The sequence below is a fragment of the Tyto alba genome, unplaced genomic scaffold, assembly GCF_018691265.1.
Source record: "Tyto alba isolate M040663 unplaced genomic scaffold, T.alba_DEE_v4.0 Super-Scaffold_26, whole genome shotgun sequence".
In the NCBI taxonomy this organism is placed as follows: Eukaryota; Metazoa; Chordata; class Aves; order Strigiformes; family Tytonidae; genus Tyto; species Tyto alba.
In genome coordinates, this window is record NW_024881300.1 from 17,110,559 (window position 1) to 17,132,899 (window position 22,341).

Consider the following 22,341-nt stretch of genomic DNA (forward strand, 5'->3'; position numbering starts at 1 on the left):
TCGGTATTCAAAAAAATCCTTATCATCTGTGAAGAGTATAGGTGGGCTTGGAGCATTAGTATTCATACTTGCATGTTAACAACTGTTATAACATGTACCAGAGGGAAAATATTATTTCTTGTAAATGCTCAATAATTACAGTCTTTATTGCATCAAAACCTGTGTTTTGACAGATAGTGGAAAGCTTTCAAAGCTTGTGTGGGATGGATGACAGATAGCTGCAGGTGGAAATATTTTTTTAGGTATTGGGTTTTCTATCACTGATACCGTAAATATTCTTCCAAAATAACATTAACCTTCCAAACAGGGTTGGTAGTGTTCAATGATAATATGTGTATTAGCAAAAGATACCTGGGAAATAATTCTTAATGATTCCATCTAATTAATCTATGGTTGGGACATTAATGTCTCTTTTCATTAAGTTGGGAGGTATGAAAGACTAGAAAATTACTGCTGTGCTGGATTTAGTGCTTTAGGTATAATTTGAATGGATGTGCTAAATTCTTGGTCATAGCTTGCACTAGCATCTAGTCTAAGAAAAATTAAAAGGAAAGCTTACCTGCTATTGCTTTTTACAAGAATACCTGGATGCTTTTAAGCCATTTGTAGCATATGCCTATGTGAGTGGATTGTTCTATGCATATTATGACACATTCCCCAATTATTTTCAGCACATGTGGAACCTCAGTTTGTATAAACACCAACACAGAAAATGAAGTTGCATGGTAACGTTTTCATTTACTTTCTTCTTTTTTTTTTTTTTTTTTTTTTTTTTTTTTTTAACATTTACTCTCTTATTGGATAAACATTAGCATTTGCAACTAAGTTGCATCAATCAGTTTTAACTCTACTGCAAATGAGGTCATGAGAAGTCTGAGAAAGTTCATCTGAACTTGCAATTCTTTTGTTTGGAGTGTAGATGTTCTGATCAAGTTTGTGCTATAGTCAACTGGACCTAGCAACATGATTTGTGCTGAAAGCCTAACTCATGTGTTTCAAGAGTTTAATGAGTACAATAGCAATGCTGCCACCTCATTTGGACACATCCTGGGTTTTGTGTGAAATGTCTGATCCTCTGCAGTTTCAAGTGTCTCTTGAGTATTAAGATACTTCGATACCCTAATAGGATTTTAGGTTTTCTATGAGTTTGAAAGTAATCCAGTTGTGTTTATTCCTTCTTGAACACTGTGTTTGTAATGTTGGGTCTATTGCAGTCAATGGCAAGGCTCCCACTGACTTTAATGGGATCAGGATTGTAAACCTCGAGAGAAAAGGCAGCAGGATGTAAGATTTCTGTCAACTGCCTTTAATATTGCATCTAAATTGAGAAGGCCACTTCTCTTGCTTCATGGTTGTGGGGATGTTAAAGTGTACCTGACAGATGTCTTGCCAAGGGTTTGAGCTGATTGCTGAGAAGTAGCTCTCAGCATCCCTCTTGCAGACCGCTAGTGAATGCAAGTTGGGCTTGAGCATCACTCCATTCAGAATAATTAAACGAGGCAGAGACAAACTATCTGACATCAAGCACTGCCACCTTTTATTAGCCCCTTACATCATGCAGAAGGCCAGAAGGCACCAGCCAGGTATGTGGGCAAATATAAATTGTTCAGATTCCAGTTATGCTTAACTGATAATACTCCTGAAAAACAAATTAACCATGTCTGGCTCATGGATGGGTTCAAATCTGACCCTTTATCCTTTTTTTCATGATTAGGTGGATCATCCCAAATTGTAGACTATAGTACCATTTCAGATGACCAGTATCTTTCTGAAGAATGATTCTTTTCCAAGAAAAAGTCCGAAGAGCTGAGACAAATGGATTACTTTTGTACCTGAACCGTTTGTTTCACAGATGGGACTCCCTATGGAATGTCATTCCTTGAGAAGTCAGCAGGGGTCACTTAAGTTCATTATTTTGCAGCAAATTCACTTTTGGAGTTGTCAGAAAGAGCTTAAAATCCTTTAGGTATGTATCATTTACGCCACTGAGTGATTTTTCCTTCTATAACCTAACTAGCCTGAAAAAAAAGTGATCAAAAGTCTGTAAGGACAGTTAGATAGTACAGGTCCAATAAAGCATTTGGACAGAACATAAATATATTTCACATGTTGCCAACTGAAAAAGATTATGCCACTTAAGAGCATATTGCACTTTAATAGAAATTTATTGTCAAAAGAGTATTCTCCTAGAAGGATATGGCATTGTGGCAAAACAGGGGATAGAGATCTTGTTACAGACCATCACTTTTACTTCTATGAAGCAAATGGAAAAATACTGAGATAGAGTCAACTGGCTGGTATCGACGGAAAAGAATCTTCTCTGCATTTGCTGGGACGCCAGACACATTTCCATTCCTCCTACTGGAGAGAGCAGGAGAGATGTGTATCCTGTCAAAATAATGTGTTTCATTCTCTGAGTGACAGCAGACGTGCACGTTCACACTGTGGAGGTGCATGCAGCTCTAGCTCGCCAGCCCAGATGCTCCCTAGGCTCAGCATATGCTCGTCCCTCATCCCTCCTGCAGCCACCACCAGCAACTGCAGGAGCTGCCACGCTCAGCTCCCTCCTCTGCCCTGGCCCCTGGATGGAACAGCTCAGGTGGTCTCTCAGGAAAAGTTTGGCTGCATTTTTGTAAAGGGATACAGATCTGAATGTTGCGAAAGCTAAATTTCCAACATTGATTGCTTCTTAAAGGTCTATTTAAGGAGATAATTTAAAAGGAAGGCCTATGAAACCCTTGTGTACTTTAGCTGCAATACTGGAGTTTTCTATACGTTCATTTTGTATTTCAAACTTTTTCATGTAGGACAAACAATTGATTGAAGTACCAGTGGGATTCCCTCCTTTCCCCACTTTTCAAGATGGGTTCATCAGAAACCATCTTGAGCATCAGCCAGAAGCGTAGCCTGAAGAAAAACTGTCTTTTATCTTTGTGGTGGTCATGGTGTTGTTTATAAGAATAAAATCATTCTACTGTCAAGAAAAAATGTGGACATCCAAAATCTAAGATAGGAAGAGCCTCAAAGTGGTTTTGAAGCATTGAGTGGCATGTGTAGGCTTGGAAAGGGAGTTCCTTTAATTCTGAGTTGGTACCAGCTAGAACTGACAGTGTTTTATAAATACCGTACAAAAAGAATATAATTGCATGGGTTTCCATCTGCATGATCCAGAAGACCTCTGCACTGATCTATTATGCACCAAGAGCAGTTGCCTTCCCTAATCTTTGTTTTTTTTAATCTACCTGCCTAACTTGATCAGGACACTTTTTTTTCTTGCAGTGGACTTGGTGTGCGTTGGCATTGCAGCTTTGTGCTTTTTGGTTAGCACTGGGACACAACGCCGAGCAGCAGGGCTCTCTGGGCTCCATTTCACAGCCACCTCTTCCCTTGCATTACAATTTTTTGTGGCTAGATTGAGTGAGAGCTTCAAGAAGAGGAAGTTAATGGTTCTTGCAGATCAGACTATCTTTTGCCAAAAGAGTTTAAGAGGTGCGTGTCTTACTATAACAGTATTGGCATCATTAGTGCTGCAACACAGAATGCTATCCAAGGAGCCTCGCTGAGGCTAGAAAGAGGTGCCGCAGACAAATGAAGAAGGCAGCATAAATCCTCTAATCCTTCCAGAGATAAAGCATTGAGGATGTTGCATAGAACTAATCAGGGACACATAAATTATCAGCATAACAGATGTAAGAAAAAGCATTGCACAGAGAAGAAAATAGAGTTCAGCTGAATATAGGTCTGGCCAGATGTGCAAATATACGCTTAAACTGATAGAATTAGAAGCAAGGAATAAGTAGTCTTCAGCAAAATTTAGGATGCCCCAATAATGTCATTCTTCACCTTACCTTTACTATGGAACTCACACCTGACTTTCTTTGCTCCCTTTGTTGTGCTAGTGATTAACTTGGGTAGGAATGTTTTCTTTTTATATTCCTTTTCTCTTTATTACTTGGTTTGTTGTTGCAGTTTGTGCATTGTGTGGTTGTCTTAAAAGAGCAAAGGAAATTTGACATGTCAACTGAAAGCACAGAACTGCAAAGGTGCTTCATAGTCTGATGAGGTCAAGAAGTATCATTAGTTCAATTCACAAAACTCTGTTACTAAATGTGAATATGATTTCTGTGTGAGGATCTCTGTGAGCAGTACAAAACAATTGCATGAAAAGCAGCTGTAGGAGACATATGTTCAGATACTTTATTAGTGTTTACTTGATATTTTAAGTGAGAAATTTATATATATATGTATGTAAATATACACATACACATATATATATTTGAATTTTAATGTTCGGTAGCATTAGAGAAAGATAACCTGATGCTAGGCAATATCAGCTACTGCATCTGTAGGATTACTGTTAGACATGTACTGATTTCCTCATAATAGTCAAAGTGATCATTCAATCTACATTTAGCATGCCTGGATTTAAAATGCAAAACAGCAACATACTTCATGCAAATGTCAGCTCTGCCTGTGTTCTAGAGTGCATGTCCAGATGAGGAAACAATAAGTTTATTCTTCTCCCCAATTAGACTTTTGTGAAAGGCTCAGTTATGTCTCCAACTATCACACTGAACATGCACTAAAGCAGCACATTAATGTGCCTTTTAATGCTTCTTAGGAGTAGATCAAAAGAAGTGTCAGGTGCACTTTACATTCCTCCTGTGATGTGTCTGAGGCTGTTAGTGCGTCACCTCTGCGAGGGCCGTTGTTCCCAGCCCGCTGCGCGCGGGCTGTGGGTGCTCCGCCGGGACGCCTGCCTCCTGAAATGCTCAGGGATTTGCCATGGCACTGCTTCACCTTGTGTCTTGGCTCCACAGTTTGCTGAAGCCAGTAGAGTTGTGCTGCTGTCACCGAGAGTAGATTTTGGCCTTTGCTCTTTGGTGGGAGAAAATTGTCGTTGAAATCAATCCTGGAGAAAACTACTTAAACCTCAGCATGCTGGAAAATGGAACTTAATTAATGGGAACAAACTTGCAAGCCTCCACTGTAAACTGTTATTATTTTGTTTGCTTGCTTGAGGGAATATGTCAGAACAGTGTTTACCTTTTCTTAGTAGAAGCTTGGCTGTTCTACCTATCATTTATATTTATGTGATTAGCAGGTGGACTTGTGGCTCTGTCACTCTAAATACAGGATGCTTAAAATGTGCAAGAGACAACTTTCCTTAAGGACAGCGTTGTCATTTCACTGGCCCTGCGTTGCTTGGCTCCATAACGGTGTGGTGAGCAGTGCGGCACATTGCTAGCACACGGCTCCTGTTGGAGTATGGGGCTAATATTGGCCAAAAGATTGCAGAGGGCGTTTAGTGTGTGAGACACAGCCAGGATATCCTGGGCACCCACTTCTACACCAGCCACTGTGGAAACAGAGTTGAGCCTCTGAGGTTTGCAAAGTGGGTGTGGCATTAAATTGGAAGATGAACAGCAAAGAAAAGGTACCCAGTGTCAGGTATGGGATCAAAACTGCAAAGCAGTAGACAAGGAAAAGGAGGAGAAGGAAAGGAGAAGCAAACATATAGGGGTAAAGAAGAAGCAAGGAAAGAGAAATTCTTCAGTGTGCAGGATGACATGGACGAGGACAAGAAGCTGGAATGAATGCAGAAGTGGGGAAGCAGTGAGAAGGGTTCAAGTTTTGTAACACAGTTCATTTCTATGTGTTTTCCTCTTTCAAATGGATGATTTGAATAAATAGTGCTTTCATTTCCCGTGAGGCAGAGGTGAATAATAAGTACCTCATCTGGGGGACGCCGATCTCCCCAACATCAGTCATCTGCTTGCAGCCTTATACTCCAGCAGTGCTTTGGCTGAGCAAATTAGCCTGAAGTGTTGTGCCCTTGGCTGGCAAATCCTTTCAACCCGGTTGAACGGACAAAATGAATACCCAGATTGTTCCTATGTCTGTTATTCTCTCGTGTTTATCTGGCTGAGCTGTCAGTCAGGCCATTATAACTGTGGTGCACACTCAAATGACTTGTCCACTCACAAAAGCAGAGTCTGTTGATGATAAGCTAAACAAAACTGGAGAGCGACTGTTGACAGAGTTGGGGGATCTTGCAAATGTCTCAGGTAAAAGCAGAAATGCAATTTGGGAAGGTACAGAAGGAGTTTTTCTTCCGCGTGCATAGTTTTAAAGTGTTTGCTGGGATTTGTCGGCAGACGATAAATGGGCATTTATAATGAATTGGGTTCCTCTCTACTTTAAACAAATTAAGTGGCACGCAGAAGACTTCTGAAACTTGAATGTAAGGGTATATTGCACTTACTAGAATTAATTAGCCTGAAAAGACATAATTTACTCACGCAGGCTTTGCCAGGACAGTGTATCTGTGATCTGCCATGTGCCTTCCTCTCCCTGGCACCAGCGGGAGGAGTGGCGAGCACCCACAGTGCCTCGGGTGGGCTGTGCGGGGCTTGCCGGGGAGAGCGGCCAAACCTTCCCACAGGGCTCTGCACACAGCTAGCCCTGAGGCTTCATCACCCTGCTTTGGGTGTGTAAGTCCTGTGGGTTTGAACATATTGGATACTCGCTCCATCCCAGACAGGAATGATGTTTGCATGAGGGGGGAGCATCAGTTTTATTTGTAAAAGGAATTGGGCTTAAATATCCAGCAAAGCAGTGAATGACGCAGGTGAAGTGCTGTATGAAGATTTATTTCCTGACTATTAATTTTTCCACTAGGACCCCGAGTTAGAAGTAGGACTCTGAGCCACTCCTGAAGCTAATTTGATTGCATGCCGTTAAATAACGCAGTACCTATCTGTTGAGTGTGAACATAGCCAAAGCCTTCTTGGTCCTTTAGCCTCATGTTTTTGATCATAATTAACAAGCTTAAAATTTAGAGACAGGGAACATGAACACAGACTCAGATGTTTGGACAGTGCTGAGCCTTATACAGAAAGTGTCTCCTCCAGCTCCTTCCCAGGCGGAGAAACTCATTCAGTGCTGGATTGTCAGAAGACTTTTCTCCACCACCCTACTTTCTGCAGTGGAAAGGGAAAAGACAAGACTGAGTGAGGCTGCAACAGTTGAAATCCTCATAAGTGTCATGAAGAAGCACAGGGAAGCTTAAGTAAAGAAAGTCCTATGTCTTGCTGAGAGTTTGTTATGATGCACTGTTAGTGAGGGAGATGCTGCTGAGAGCATGACACAGCATGGCAACATCTCTTCTAAGCAGTTGGTGCCTTCAAAATCCCAACCCCAGTAGCCCTGTTGGCTGTGATGATAACTGTAATGGATGGTATAGCTATTTTTCATCAAATGCTTGTTAGTCAATTTATTAGATTCCTAATATACTAATGCACTCATTTGGCAGGCATCTCAGCAAACGAGACTTGCAGTGGAGTGTATTCATTCAAAGTAACTCGCGGGTTGCTGATTCCTCATCAGCACTCAGACGATAATTTGCAAATGTGCCATTTATCATTATGAGCTTTGTAGGAGCAGATCTCATGAATGGGATATATAGATAAGAGTCTAATAATGAACATTTCCTTCCCAAACACCATTACCAGCTTCTAGAGTATTATGTTTTATATACATTGCACATACTGCACCTATATGTGCATCTGAGTTTGCATGTGCTAGTAAAGTATCTGGGGACACAGTTTTTTAAGGATGGCTAACACATTTATTGATCCTTCTGCTGAGTTGGAGTAGATTAGATGTTGTCTACTGCAAGAAGACTTTTATTTGTAGTAGTTTAAGAAACGATAGGCATGTGTGGACTTTTTCAACACAAAAAGCCACCACTAACTTTCTGGCTCTCCTTTTCTCACTGGAAACATAATCATCTGTGAAAAGCCACTGGTAAAGCCAACAAAAGGATTATTCAGAGGCTGGATAGTAAGGATTACATGGCAGAGGTTGCTGAAGGAGCATTTTTCTTCCACACCAAAGACAACATGCTGTATGGATGCTCTGACCTGTACTGCTGTTTGCCACTGCATTTGACTTTGCATCGATGACTGCTTTTTATTTGCTTGTTCACTTTCTACTAGGAAGAAGTCTAAAGTAACAGTAGCTGGGGAATCAGTCTGCAAATGTGATTCCTGTCTCCTCTTTTGACATTCAGGGTGGAAGCCCTGCATACAAATCGTTGCTACTTATTTTTGCTTCTGCAGATGTGATTTTATTAAATGAAAGGTGTAACAAGAAGCCCAGCATAGGAAGAAGCCCTTTTGCCAAATGGCTCTGTGTGTTTAGCTCTACAACTGCTTTCCAGCAGAGCTGGGAAACCATGCAAAGATATTGATAATTGATTCCGTTTTATATAAGTTAAAAACTAGCTTTTCCCTCCTAGTGTGAAGGTAATGGGTTTTGTCTGTAGAAAGATAATAATCCTACGAACCATTTCTACGCCCTCTATTAAAGAATAGTACAGCTTGCACTTGAACATAATGCCCATGTCAGCTCAGCTTTTTAAACATTCATCTTAAAAGAGTCTTCAAGGACTGGAAAGAGATCTTCCCCAGACACCAAACTAAGTTTGAGGAACTTAAAAAGTCATGAAGATCCTGTCAATTAATGTGTTTATTCTTATACATCCATTCTGCAAAAAGCATCTTCAGACATGAAAGCTGTTTTCTTTTGATGAAAAAGTTGTCATTGCATTTAGTTTCCATAGATAATGCAGAGGGGATATTTTTTTTTCCCCTGTACTGTATTGGGGGATAAATGCATCTCTTTTTCCTTCTTACCGTTTTCCCCATAGGAATCTTCATTTATTACATGAACTTAAAAAAGAAGGAAGAAGGGAGCTAAATTGAAACCCTGCCTCCAAATTTGTATGCAGGAGGTGACTTGATTTATAAGCTTAGGTAATTTCATTTTTGTTCACACTCCTTCAATTGAAAGGCTCCCACAAACAGTGTTACAGCACTGAAGGGAAGAGATGGGGAAATTTATCAAGCTATTTATCAAATTATTTTCACAGTCTGTCAAAGTCATAAGCATGCTAGAAAAGAAACATAAAGAGTATGTTCAAACAGAGGAGCATGTCTGAGCGAGCAGCCAGACTGCAGCACAGCCAAAGAGCAAAGACACGGCTGAAGACGTGGGGACTGCTCTTGGCTGCGATGGCATCTGCCCTCAAACCCACTGCTGGCACTAGTGGTATTAGATCCTTATTTGATGGATTATGGTTTGAGAAAATGAAATAGAAAACATGGTTAAACAGAAGGAGAGGTTGGAGCAAAGGGAATAGACTTCCCCACTCTCTGAGTCTCTGTTGAGATTTACAAATGGGGATGGTGTTGAATCTAAATGGTGCACATCCTCGGTTGGGGCGTGAATCGCGTCCTGAGATGGAACTCTGCACTCTGGGGAAAACAGCCTTGGAGTATGTGTCCTTGGTGGTGGGTCTTGGGAGGCAACATTGGCCAAGTAGGGGAAAAAATAAACAAAAAAGCAACTGAGATTGAAGGAACCAGTCTAGTAAGAAATCTTTAATTTCTAATGAGCTTTAAAGGATTTGAGAGAGTTGATTTTTTTTTTTTTAACAAACCAGTTCAAGTACATGCCTTCAGATTATAAAAGTACCTGAAATTGCCTAGAATATCAGCATGCATAGCTTGTTAGTATTTACATATATTTACATAGGAAAACAAGAGAAACATCTACAGTTATTTACAGTCTACGTAGGAGAAGAGAAAGGCAGCATAATTGTATTTCCTAAAATACAGTAGTTGAATAGTCAGCACATGCATATTAAGATATATTTGCATGATAGAACGCAAATGTTTTAAGACATACCTTTTTAACTCCCTATGCTAAGGTATAGCATAATAAAGGTAATTTTTTTTTGTGTTTTGTTTCTAGTCTATTTGCATCAAGTGCTTTAAAATGTTCACTAACACAGCGGCAGCATTATTTACCCTGGCAATTAAAGCAACAGTACACACGATAATTTCCTACTAACTAGCAACAAGCTGCTGGTGAATGAAATATCTATTGTTTCTCATTATCCATCGACCAACATACAGGGATCTCTCCTTGTAAAGGCAGTGCCTAAGCTATCACCATTAATTATAGAAGTAATATAAATGAGACTCTACAGTATGTACTAAATGAAATATTAACAAGGCCAGTGTCTTTGAGCCTGAAAGATGCACTAACAGGGCACACTTTACAGCAGGCTATCTATGAAAATCACACATACATAATACAGGAGTGCCTGGTTTACAGCTCTAAGCCTAGAGTTTAGAGGCCTGTTTTCTAGATCTGTATTATTGCAAAATACATTCCCTTAATTAGTTTCTGGAAGACAGAGTTAGTAGTTAATTTCTTACCATGATACGTCCCCATCATTACACCCTGTGGTTTTTCAATGCATTATATTACCGAAATGTTTGTGTCTGTGTGTGTATGTGCATATGTGTGTGAGTATCAACAGATGAAAAACAGTCTTTATCTTTAAAACCTAAACAAACAGCTTGTTAAATATTTGTCCCAAAAGGTCACTTGCTTAAAAAGCATTGTGTTGTGTAGGTTTTTTTTTTTTTCCCACTCATATCTAAAATGTAAGTCAGCCTAAAAAATTATCTGTGTCACGAAGGAGGAAGCCAAATGTCAGTATTGTGATGACATTCTTTACAATACTGTATATGAAAAAGTCTAAATTTTGACTAGTAATAGTATTAAAAAGCTATATAAATATATACAGCATGTACAGTACCATATGTATACATAATTTATATAAAGTATATATATAATTAAAGTTAGGTACAGCAAAAACATAAAACATTTAAAGTCAGCATAAGTTAATAACAGAAGTGATTTCAACAAATTCTCATCTACGTATGCCCAAACACCTGCCAGCCCTATTCTGATGATTTAGTTGTAGCAGCATATCTAATCTGTCTTTTTGCCAGGATATCTTTATTGTCAACAGTCTGTTTGTTCAACTCTTCAAATTACCCTTGCCTGGAAGAATCCGCCCTCAGCTGGCAGATTATGTGTTTCAGGAGGATTTCCAATAGCCTCCATAGGATTTCCATTTTTGACAGTGGCCGACAAGTCGTGATAGGTCTCATGTTTATATAAAGGTACATTGCAAAATCTCAGAAAGTGAGTGGCAGAGATTTTAAGGTATGATCAGCTCCTGATAGTGCTGCCGTGGTGCCTGAGGACTTACATGCTCCTTGCTTCCTCACCCCACTGGCCCGTGTTGGCACACAGGTCAGGGGTTAAGCAATGGACAGTAACATAATATGGTCAACCTGCTTGCACCCTTACCCCGTTGCACTCTGAAATGAAGACTGGTAATTTTCCTCAGGGATTTTTCCAAAATCCAGAAATGATCAGGAGCGTGCAGTATCGCACCACTGCTCCATACTAGCCTGCGAGAAGAAAAGAGAAGCAATATCGGATCATAGTAATTTGCATGCAGTGTTCAAAACTGACACTTCAGTAGAGCAATGATGTCTTAAAAGTGTAAATTGGGTGTGAATGGGAGTTCAGCGGGCAGGCAAAGAAAAGGCAGAAAAGATCTGCATGGAAATGTGATGTGGGTAAAATGGCCTGGGTGAGCAGCCTGTGGGGCGTGCTGCTGCTCCTGCTGTTGAAATGCTGGTTGGGCAAAGTAAAGCCATATGCTTCATTAAAGTTTTAGAATCTTAAGATGGCTGTGTATCAGGCTTGAAACAATTTTCAGAAGCTGATTGTGGACTTTAATAAAATACTGGGAAAATGAAGGAATACGGTGCTGCCTGCAGGAACCAGCTCCTTTCCAGGTGCTATGATAAGAGCAACGAGGTTGCACAGACATAGGTGTCTGGTGCTGTCTTAAACATTGTATAGTTTTATTTGAGACCTATGGGAAATGTGTGCCCTTCTGAAGGACAGCTTTAGAGCATGCATGATATCCCAAGGCAGCTCAGATGTCTTAAGACCCGCGTTAGGCAACTGAATCCCACCCCTGGTATGCTGACTCTTTCTAGCATATACAAAGAGTAGGAGAGATGAACCCACGCAACACCCTTTCAGGGCCTGGTTCCTTCTGAAGCATCCGTTTTTGAAGAATTCAGTGGTGTTTTGGCTAATAAGAGTTTTAACAAGTTCTCTGTGAGCTGGGCAAAAAGAAACAGGGTGAGAGAAGGAAGAGACTGGAATAGGGCCTGCTGTAGCAGACAGCTTCACAGGTTAAAGAATTAAGTTTATACATAAGAGAAAAATAAGCATGATTTTAAAAGGTAATTACATTTTTGTCAGCTATTTTGCCAACCTTGTTCTACACCTTCTAAACATTTTAACAGTAGTTTATAATATAACACTTTATACTTATACAGTGCTTTTCAACATGTATGAAAGCACTCCATAAATCTGAACCAGTCCTCACAACATCCCTGTGAGGTGGGTAAATAATAGTACTCTCCCCATTTTACAGCTGCAAAAAGTGAGGTACATGTAGTTGAAGTGACTTGTCCAAGTTCACCAGGGAAGTAAGAGTTGAAAGAGAAAACCAACCCAGTTCTCCTGACTTGATGTCCTGTATTGTACTTTTTTTTTCTCATGTGGAATGATTGCAGACAATCTGTTTGACACTGGATGATGGAGGTTGGAAGTTTTCAAGCACTATCATTGCCGTAATTGAGAACATATGGGGTGTTGCATAACACAAACAACATGGTGCATTATCAAAATACATTTATTACAACGGACACATTTTCTTTTGCAAAGTTAAAACCCAGAATGTAAGTTAAATATAGTTGCATATACTGAATAGTTGAAATAATCACTAGGTCTTAATGCCTCAGCAGTTGAAAACAAATCCTCTTTTTTGAACTACCGCAGTTTCCTTACTCAAACAACATAGCACGCTTATCTTCTCTAATGTATGTAAAGAATACTGTAAATGTGTAGAGGTCTTAATGATGCTAAGAGAAGTTACAGCTTGAAATCAACTATGCTTTGCAAGTAGAGAAGCTGATGGAGTTTTGATTCTTTGTAGTTAGGAATTAATTGAAAAAGGAATACATCAGAGGAAAAAAAGCAGACCTTATAGATTTTGGTTTATCCATTGTATTACCTTCTAAGAGATACTTTGTTGGTTTAAATGCGGTGATGGGGGAAAGGGAGGTGGTTGAGAATCTCTGGTTTAGATGTGGTTTGGTGAGACCTTTGAAAAGACTACTGTAATTACAGAGTCAGTTCAGGTCACATCTTCCTCCTGTGACTTGGGTGGAGGTGGGACCTGAAGTCAACTGAGCCCAATTTGTTTCTTAGATCATATTTGGCGGCTCCAAAATTTTATTTTTTTAGCTGCAGATATGATTTCAGTTTATCATACTCATACAAAATAGCAAAGGCAGGTCTCAATTTCATATTTCCTTGCTGAAAAAGCAATCAGGGAATCCTATTTTCTTACAGGAGACTAATACATACATATTCTGAGTGTTACTCATAAGATAACTGTGCATCTGGGATTGCTCTGAGTAAGAGGACTGCAGCAGGAAATGAACAGTTCTCCTGCCATCTCACATGCAAGACTAAAACTTGTTCACTGCATTGTCCAAAAAGTGACTATTCCTCACAGCTCTGAGTTACCCTGCTAGGAAACAGAGCAAAGGAATGCCTGGCATTGAGAAGTAGCTCCCTCAGCTACAACTGGCCTCAGCCACAGCTGATACCACCACATAGCTCTTAAGGCTGGTCCTAAAAGCACTTCAGATACTGGGGAAACCCAAAGGTTGAATGAGGACATGAGGATTTTAGACTTGAAAGTGTTTTTCAGAAGAGGTCATCATGCTCCGAGTTCTTTGCAAGGACTTGGGCTTGATGGGAAAAACTACCAACTGAACTCATCGGCTGAAACATTTTAACATTGCAGAGAAAGGAGTAAGTATATTTTGAGAAAATTTATATTTGGAGAGCTGTGGCTCTGCAGCCTGCTGCAGGCAGCCCATGCCCAGCTCGGCCAGCCAGGCAGCCCATCCCCGCGGCTGCTCGCCCTGAACATCAACATCAGGTCTGCAGCAAGCAATGGAGCAGATCCTCAGCAACTGCCGATCTGTGGAGCCTCGGAGAAGGCAATGGACCTGTACTGATTTACACCAGGTGAAGATGAGGCTCGAGGAATATAAAATTGCATCTTTAACTTTAGGGTTTGCTTGGGACAATTTGGAACTGATCATTGTGGAAAGAGGCTCTGTATCATTTCGTTTGTTATTCCAAGGAGATTTTACATTTCACATCAAATCAGGAAATGACCACTGCTGAAGCTAGCTGGTGGAGTTTTTCCCTCTCCAGCGGAATGGATATGAACTCTTCAGGGTGCTTTTCAGAGGCACAAAGAAGGTATGGGAGACCCCATTGGTTTCATGATCTGGAATATGTTCATACTACCTCATCTTCACATTGCTGTGTAATGAGTTACTCTGCTATAAATGGTATGTTCACAGTGTTGTTGTGTGGACATGGTATTTTTGTGTTAGGGATGTGTTGGCTTTCTCTAATAGTCCTGAGATGAATAACAGGAACAGCCGGAAGAGTTTTAAGGAAGCACTTGCCTTTTTATTTCACTTGAGCTGTTTGCTTTGAATCTGGCCCTTGTCACAAGTACTCACCTCTCATGTCATTTTGAATTCATCTCTTTCCACTGGCCATCTTTTAAAATGCATTGCGCTAAACTTAACCTCAGGCTATGAAGATAACTGGCCTTTATCCTTAATTTTTCATAAGAAAATAAAAACCTCCTTTTCAAATAAGCTGATCCCATCTCACCGGCAGGCAGCGCTAAGGGCTATCTGTGTGCCCTTAACGGAGTTTAGAGTGGATCTTATTCATTCGTAGTTAATAAATATATAGATAAGTTATGGCTTTGTTTCTATTATTTATATGCTTGGTATGCAAACTTGCTTCAGAACAGGAATCTAATTTTAGAAAATAAACATGCATTTGAAAGTAGGCAAATCTGAAAACTAAACATTAACTGTGTAATATGTTTTCTTATCAGGAACATAAATGCTATCTTAGAATACTAACGGATGCATTACATATATTAATGAGGGTTTTACCGTATACTGTATCTCAAGAACCCCTTTTCTTTTACTGTTAAGATATTCAATATTAATTTGTATTCAGTGCCATCAGTTACAAATTGGCAGCTAGCAGTTATGAAATAAATGCCTATGAACTAGTAGCTACTTAGTATTTTCATCTGAACAAAGGATTTTGGAAGGATAGGTATTTTAGATCTTTGAGCCTCGACTATAAATAAACAGCAACTGCTGTATAAATCCCACCCTGCTGCAGTTGAAGATTGTATTACAAAACTGACAAATGATTTGCAGAAGAGAATGATGAACCCTTATTACTAAGACACTCTTCAACTTAATCCAAAACAAGATTCCTGGGTAATTTTACGTATGCTAGAAAGATTGATAGCGTTGTGCTTGCCTAGCAGCTTTCAAATGTTTGACTGGATCGGAAATGGCATTGAGGCATGATTAAAGATTCAGTTGGGCTTCTCACAAATTCTTTATCCTGTGTATTCATCATTGCAACCCGCTGCCTTTGTTGCAGGTTAAAGAAGGCTGACCCCCAGCTCTGGTGATTAGCACCCTGTACAACTGATGGACGTATGAAAAAAAAAATGTTTAGGTTGCCCGGCGCTTTTAGCATTGTTTATCAGCTGAAGTTGTTGGGAGGGGGGGCGTTAATCACAATAGATCAGGGAGAGTCTGTGACAACTGACAGGCTCATTGTTTAAGACATTTTTTAACGAAGTTGTTAACATTAATTCTTTTATATAGTACTCTAATCTTCTTCAAATTATGTTCTGACATGGCACAAACTGCTTGGCATTGAAAGTCATTCAACAGTGATTAAAGTGCTCTTTTTATCGGTTTAAGAATGTTTCATCTTGTATCAGCAGTATGGAATTGTTTACTAATTAGATTCCCTAACATCCTCTACTGTCGTATGCTGATGATATGTGAACAGGAAAGCTGATGAGCAAAGAATTAAAAGTTGTTATTAAACTGTCATAAGGCCCAACATATAGAGATGTCATTTAAAAGACTGTTCATGAGGGATAAACAATATTTACTGAGAAACTAAGCAGTTTCTCAGCCTGGCTAGGCATGACTGGCAGTGCAGGCATTTTGCAGTTATCTACAGCTCTGGCTCTTCTGGGAGCTTTGTGGTATCTGAGTAGTAGATGCAAAGGAGGAATTTGTCCCTTGAGGCCCTTCCCATTCAGCATGGCATAGACAGGGCTTCTAGGCACCCTGCTTTGGGCAGGAGGTTGGGGTAGAGACCTCCTGACATCCCTCCCAACCCAAAGTGTGATTTGATTCCTGTGACACTTGTTCCTCTCTGTCCTTGAGCAAGTCACTTAGATCCTCAACCGTCTGAATGCAACTAGCTCGCATTCACCAAAGGAAATTAGATGCTTAAATGGATTTGAGAATCTGGGATTTACCTTCTGTTTCATAGTTTTGCCATCTGAAGGAAGCTCCTAGGCTTAGTGAGTTCATCTTTGTCCCTTATTCTGAGATATTAAAGCTTTACCCTCTGTCAACGAAGGGACAAACATGATTGCATTTCTCTTAAGTAATAAGAAAGGTACTTTTCTTTCAATGATAAAGCCATTGAACTTTCTTCTTCCAAAACAGCCAACACGATTGAAACATTTAGAAAGTAGTGGAGATATACACAGCCAAAAAGCAAATGGCACATTGCTTACATCCAGTTCTCAGTGAAACACTGGAGGCATCGCAAGATAAAGTGCTTTGGGCTTAGAGCCACATAATCTTTTATCGCTTAAAGTAAATATCCTACGCTCACACAGGAAAAACTATTCTCTTCTTTTGGAGTCTAGGTTGTGTCAATGTTCGAGGTATAAAGCACTGCTGTTATACTGTGGGACGCTTTTCTGCCTGCTGAGAATTTTGTTTTAAAGTCGTCAAATTTGACTCACTTGAAAAGATAAATTATTGTTTGGTTTGGATTTTAAACTGTTCTGATAAACTTCCATTTTATGAATTACCTGAATTCTGTTAGAGCTAGTCTGAGTTTAGCTTGGCTGGCTGGATGCTTTTCAGCAATAGCTTAAGGGCTCTCACTCTGCATTGAGCAATTTAGTTTAATTTTACCTTTCTAATAAAAGTCCAGTTGAATTGCTTGCAAAAAACTAATAATACTCTTCAGGGGCTTTGAATCATTCTAAACAGCTAAATATGGTGATCATACCTGTACTGTGGAGCTTTATAGGATAGCTCAAATGAGCATACAAATTTTATTGTTCTCTATTAATATTATTTTAAGTAGAACTCTCTTCCATTTCTGCTACTGCCTTTAAGATACTTTCTCTTTTTTAAAAAAGATATTGGTTTAATAAGAGGATTACTACGTATTATACTAACTTTAAAAATATTTTGGTCTGTTGATAAATGTATGCCTCTCAAAATACTTAATACAGACAGTTTTGGTTTACCTTGTGATGGGAGATCATTTCTAAGATGTGGAGTCATCATTATCAGTTTAATCCCATCTTCTGAGAAAAATGCATGTCTTGCAAACAAGTATGCTTTTCTTTGCTGCTACAAAATTGAGATGCCTCAATTAAGGAGAATTGGGGTGTTTTAGACTGCTTGCTGCCCTTGAAGGATGAGAATGCAAAGTAGAGGTCTTCTACAGGTTGACCACCTAACAGCACCCTGAGTTTCCTTGGTTGTGACAATGAAAGGAAAAAAAAAAAAGACTGGAGAAAAATCACAAGAGGTTGAAGTCTATTCTCTTTCCCCATGAAATTATCCTAATGTGGCAACATCTAATTTCATTTACTTTTAAAATCATACTTGGCAGCCTCTTTATTCTCATTCCTATCAAATTATAATTAGTTACCACAGAAAGGACTAAGATGTACATAAATAATCATAAGATGCCAGACAAACTGTATCAGTTTTAAATTAGTGTTATATCTTGCTATGTGTTCTCACCTGTTATTCTTAATTATAGTTTACACAGCAAACTAGCTTCTTGCCCTCTTTACAGCTATTCTGGCACTGCACTTTTAATCTGTGCCAGCGAGTAGCCCATTGCTGGTGCTGGGGTGCTTGTCCCAACCCTGTGGCCTTGGTCTCCAGGTTCCTGTTAGAGAAATTCAGAGAAATCCTTTCTTCCTGTTTGAACATAAAAGTTCACTTGCTATTTAAAAGAAAAAGAAAAAGAAAGAAAAAGAAAAAAACCTCCTGATCCACAAAAGCCTCTAATCTACCTGCTCCATTTCTTAAAGCATTATAAGACATGAGAAATGGTTGTTACAGAACAAAAAAACCCACTGGAAAGCCTTGCGTCTCTGCAAAATCAGAACCTCTCTCTGCCTGCAGCAGATAAGCATTCTTACAAGTCAGTGGTGACAACTGCCACAGTGAAACTGTTGATCAAAGATATATGGGCAGGTTTGGCACCAATCCCGATTGCACTTTACTTGATAGGTCTTAATTGGAGTGCCCAAGTTAATTTTGTACAGGAGGTTTAAAGAACCCAAACAAACAAAATACATATATCAGCCTGCATCAGCCTGCATTGCTGGTCAGGATTAGGAAGCAGGGGTGCCCAAGGTGCACGGTAAATGATTTCTGTGTTGCAAAGGGAAACCAGGAACTTCTGAGGTGCTGCTTTTAAACCTGGCTCAGCTCTTCTGGTTTCAAACACCTCCTGGGCAGACCCTGCCCCTCTGATTCAGGCCAGACTCTCCCTGCCGTCAATCCAGGCTCTTATTGAAAAGGGGGCTGTGGTTCAGGATTGTATTTTTCTTTTCTTTTGCTCTAAGAGGAAAGGAAAAGAAAAAAGTTCTCACTAAGGTGTTTTGTAAATAAGCGGCCAGGAGGCAGGCATCACCTTCAGCAGGGTTTCTGCCTTGTCACCAGGCGGGCTACCCTGTCAGCTGCGATGCTTTTCACCGATGCTTTCATAAGACACAGCTTCAAAGGACGGCAGTCAAAATTACAATGATAATATATCTATATATATATTTATATAGGGGTGTTTTCTCTCTTTTTTTTTTTTTTTTTTTTTTTTAAATTCCAGCAACAAGGAGCTGCCACAACTGTCTACTGTGCCACGGCTGCGGAGCTGGAGGGCCTGGGAGGGATGTACTTCAACAACTGCTGCCGCTGCCTGCCGTCGCAGGAGGCGCAGGGCGAAGCGACGGCCGCGGCCCTGTGGGAGCTGAGCGAGAGGCTGATCCAAGAACGAATTGGCAGGCAGTCCAAATAACAGGGAGCTCCTGGAAGGATCAAAACACACGAGTGTGTGCACGCTTGAAAACTGCCAACACTGGAACCTGTCCAATCTTATCATCTAGAGGGTTTCCATATACCTCAGATACAGATTAACCAGTGTTAAATGAAATAATAGCAGTCACAACATAGCGAAAAATGTTAAGTACTAATGGGAAATGGGGAATGCTGTGGGTTAAAGGGACAATGCGGCTTCCTGGGGCTTAGTTAGTCTTGGTTCTCTTTCTTTTGATTATAGCCTGTTCAAAGTGTAACCCAAGGAGGCATCTTTTGTCTTATTTTAGAAAAGCAATGCTGCAGATATTTTCTATTGTTTTGATTAATGGGTAGGTAAGTAGCCCAATATGGGATTTCCTCTTTATTTTGATAATTACTGTCTGTTAGGCTTTAGGTATTGATTGGGAGATGGTAGTTGTGTTGATTCTTTTTCCCTACAAGGATTTTATTGGGTGTGGCAAATAAAAAGATTATTAAGGAAAGAAATCTTTCCTGCCTTTGACTGCTGGCTGCAAATACATCAGCATTGTCTAGAAAAAGCAGGTGCAAGAAGACATCTGAACAGAAATGGTAAAGTCACAGCTAATTAAATGTTTCTGGTTTTTTTCTTAAAAGATTATAATAAAAGATATGTTGTAAACCATTCCCTAAATACCGTTGAGTTATCAAAGGTGATGTTTTCTCCTTAAGAACACACAGAGCGTAATCAGGGGTTTAAATGGTATTTCCATCCATTTCTCAGTTCACAGTTTTAAGGAGTTCTTTTTCTTTGAAAGTTCACAGTTTCTCAGTTCTCCTGATACTGTATCTCATTCCATATCTTTTTTTTCTTTCAGTTTAAATTCAATACAACAACATGCTTGCTTGAATATTGTCACCTGAAGAGAAAGTTCGTCTCATTTCTGCAAATGTCTTAGTTCCATTTTTTTTTTTTTTTAGAAAAGAAAACTTGAGGAAAAATAAAGAGCTTCTTGTTGATGCCAAGAAAATGCTGTTTTTTTCTTGTTTCTTTCTGAGTTCATTTTTTGTATTTTGTGCTTTGTAGCTGTCTTCATGCCAGAAGGTTGTCCTAAGCCATCCCCAGTCCAGCATCACATTTTCTGTAGGCAGAATATAAACAAATAAAGAGGACATATTATTAATAGAAGCTTATTTGATCCCCTTATCATGTATGATTTATTGCTAACAGTCTCCCTTCTATGATTTTTCTTGTCTGCAATCATAACGCATTTGATTAGTTGTCGAATAGGTGTTACAGTCAAAGCATGCGTTCACTTGGAAGAACTATCCATCTCATCCTCACATCAAAAAACCCACCACACTTATGTAAGGAATTATACTACTGCAGTGTAACAGCTACACCTTACAGTCATATGTTACAATTTGGGTTGACTTTTTAGTCAATTAGTTTACAACTAATTCTAGTTTAGTGCAAACTCTTCCCAGGTAGGTGGTGTTCAGGCTCCTCTGCACATAAGGGTTGAAATATCTAGAAGTAGTCTCAATCTGTGAAATTAAATTTCTTCTGAGTAAGAAAGACGGGTGGAACCTGGGAGCTACTGCCCTCAGATATAGGGTGAATTAGCTGACCTGACTTTATACAGAGAAAATGAAGGCTTTTACTTTTCCTCAGAAGCCCTTGGCATCCCTCAAGCTTCTGCCCAAGTGCACCCTCAGCCGCTCCCTACTTGGCACTTCCTTACCTGATGCCACAGTCTTTCCTGAAGCAGCAGTAAAGAATATATGGCCTTGCTTATACCTGCTGTGCCACTTGTGTAGCAACAGCCTTCAGTATAAGCAATCCTGCCCTCGTGTCTTCCTCTACTATCTATCTGCAGCAAGCCCCTTCCCCAAGGGCCAGCACATCCTAATGCGTTTCCTCTTGCACTGAATAAAGAAATGAAAGGTGATATTCCAGAAAGAACAACACCTCTTTTCAGTGTTTTTAGGGAAAAAAAAAAGATAAAAAAATTTTAAAAAAAGCTCTTTCTTGTCTCCTAGAAGTTTTGTCCAGTCTGTGCCACACAGTCCAGATGCTGGTATAGTGTATTGTCTGAAAACTAGTAGCATGGGTCAAAGTGTTTGCAAGTTGAGGTGACGGTTACAGTCAAATTCCTTGTATTGTCTGGAGTTTATGTTGGGAGAAAAACTGATTAACTTTTGTCACCTGTGCAACAGCCTTCACAAATGCATTATTTTTTCTTTTCACAGCCAAATGGAATTACTCTCATATAATAATACAGCCAGTCTATGACAACGAAGCTTTGCATCAGAGCTTGGCATTGCTGGGTTAAGAAGAGGCAGTAATTAAGCAATGCTAGGAGCACTGCACTCCCCCGAAGGCCTGGGCCTTACACTCCATTTAGGCAAACATTAATAACCGATAATGAACACCCTGTCATTCCTTATTGCTGAAATATTGCATGCTTTTATGAGAATTCAGTACTTAAAGAAATTGCCTGCCTTCCTTCAAAGAGTATCTGGGAGGTGTTTTTCCTCCATACACGGCTCACTATTTCAGTGTTACGAGGTAAAAGCATTTTTAATGTTATCATAGTTTTGCATTAGTATGAAGTAAACTACCCCCCTAACTTTATTGAGTTGGTCAGGTTCCTATGGTTCCTATTTCTGGTTAATAAATATTTATTGACACCAGTGTATTACCTTGTCTAGAATTTCACTGTCACAATTTTCTCCAACTCAGATAAAATGACTTGCTCTCTCTTTCTTTCTTACTTTTTGTTTCACTTGCTGTCTTTCATTCTCTCTTTCTCTTTTTATCTCCTTCTCTTTCTTTCTCTCTGTTTTTACTCTCCCTCTCTCTGTTCTCCTCTTTGTCTCTCACTCTCCTGTGTTGAGATAGCCAGCAAAAAAAAGCTAAAAAGCTTTTTTTTTTTTGTTTTACCATTTCTATTCCAAATAAAAAAATGGCACAAAGCTCCACAGCATTTGCCTCTAATAGGGACACTTGTGAAAATAATTTTTCTTGCACTCTCAGCTTGGTTTCAGCACAGAAGGGATGTGCAGCGGACATTAAAAAGGAAAAGCAATTGAAAAGAAACAGACTCCAAACCCTCCATTTTAATATCCTAGATGT

At 39.7% G+C, this 22,341-nt stretch overlaps 2 protein-coding genes across 2 annotated transcripts in view; one reads left to right on the plus strand and one right to left on the minus strand.

The window, feature by feature from the left end:
• The window catches only part of WWOX (WW domain containing oxidoreductase), a 529,125-nt gene extending 508,892 nt beyond the window's left edge, over nt 1–20,233 (plus strand). The window contains exon 9 of the mRNA XM_032990637.2: nt 19,036–20,233. Within this exon, the coding sequence (XP_032846528.2) occupies nt 19,036–19,224 (189 nt within the window). The 3' untranslated portion in view covers nt 19,225–20,233. The remainder of the gene's footprint in view (nt 1–19,035) is intronic.
• A 48-nt stretch (nt 20,234–20,281) lies between these two features.
• MAF (MAF bZIP transcription factor) overlaps nt 20,282–22,341 on the minus strand; it is a 193,714-nt gene continuing 191,654 nt past the window's right edge. The window contains exon 3 of the mRNA XM_032990640.2: nt 20,282–20,344. The gene's annotated coding sequence lies outside the window, so the exon portion shown is untranslated. The remainder of the gene's footprint in view (nt 20,345–22,341) is intronic.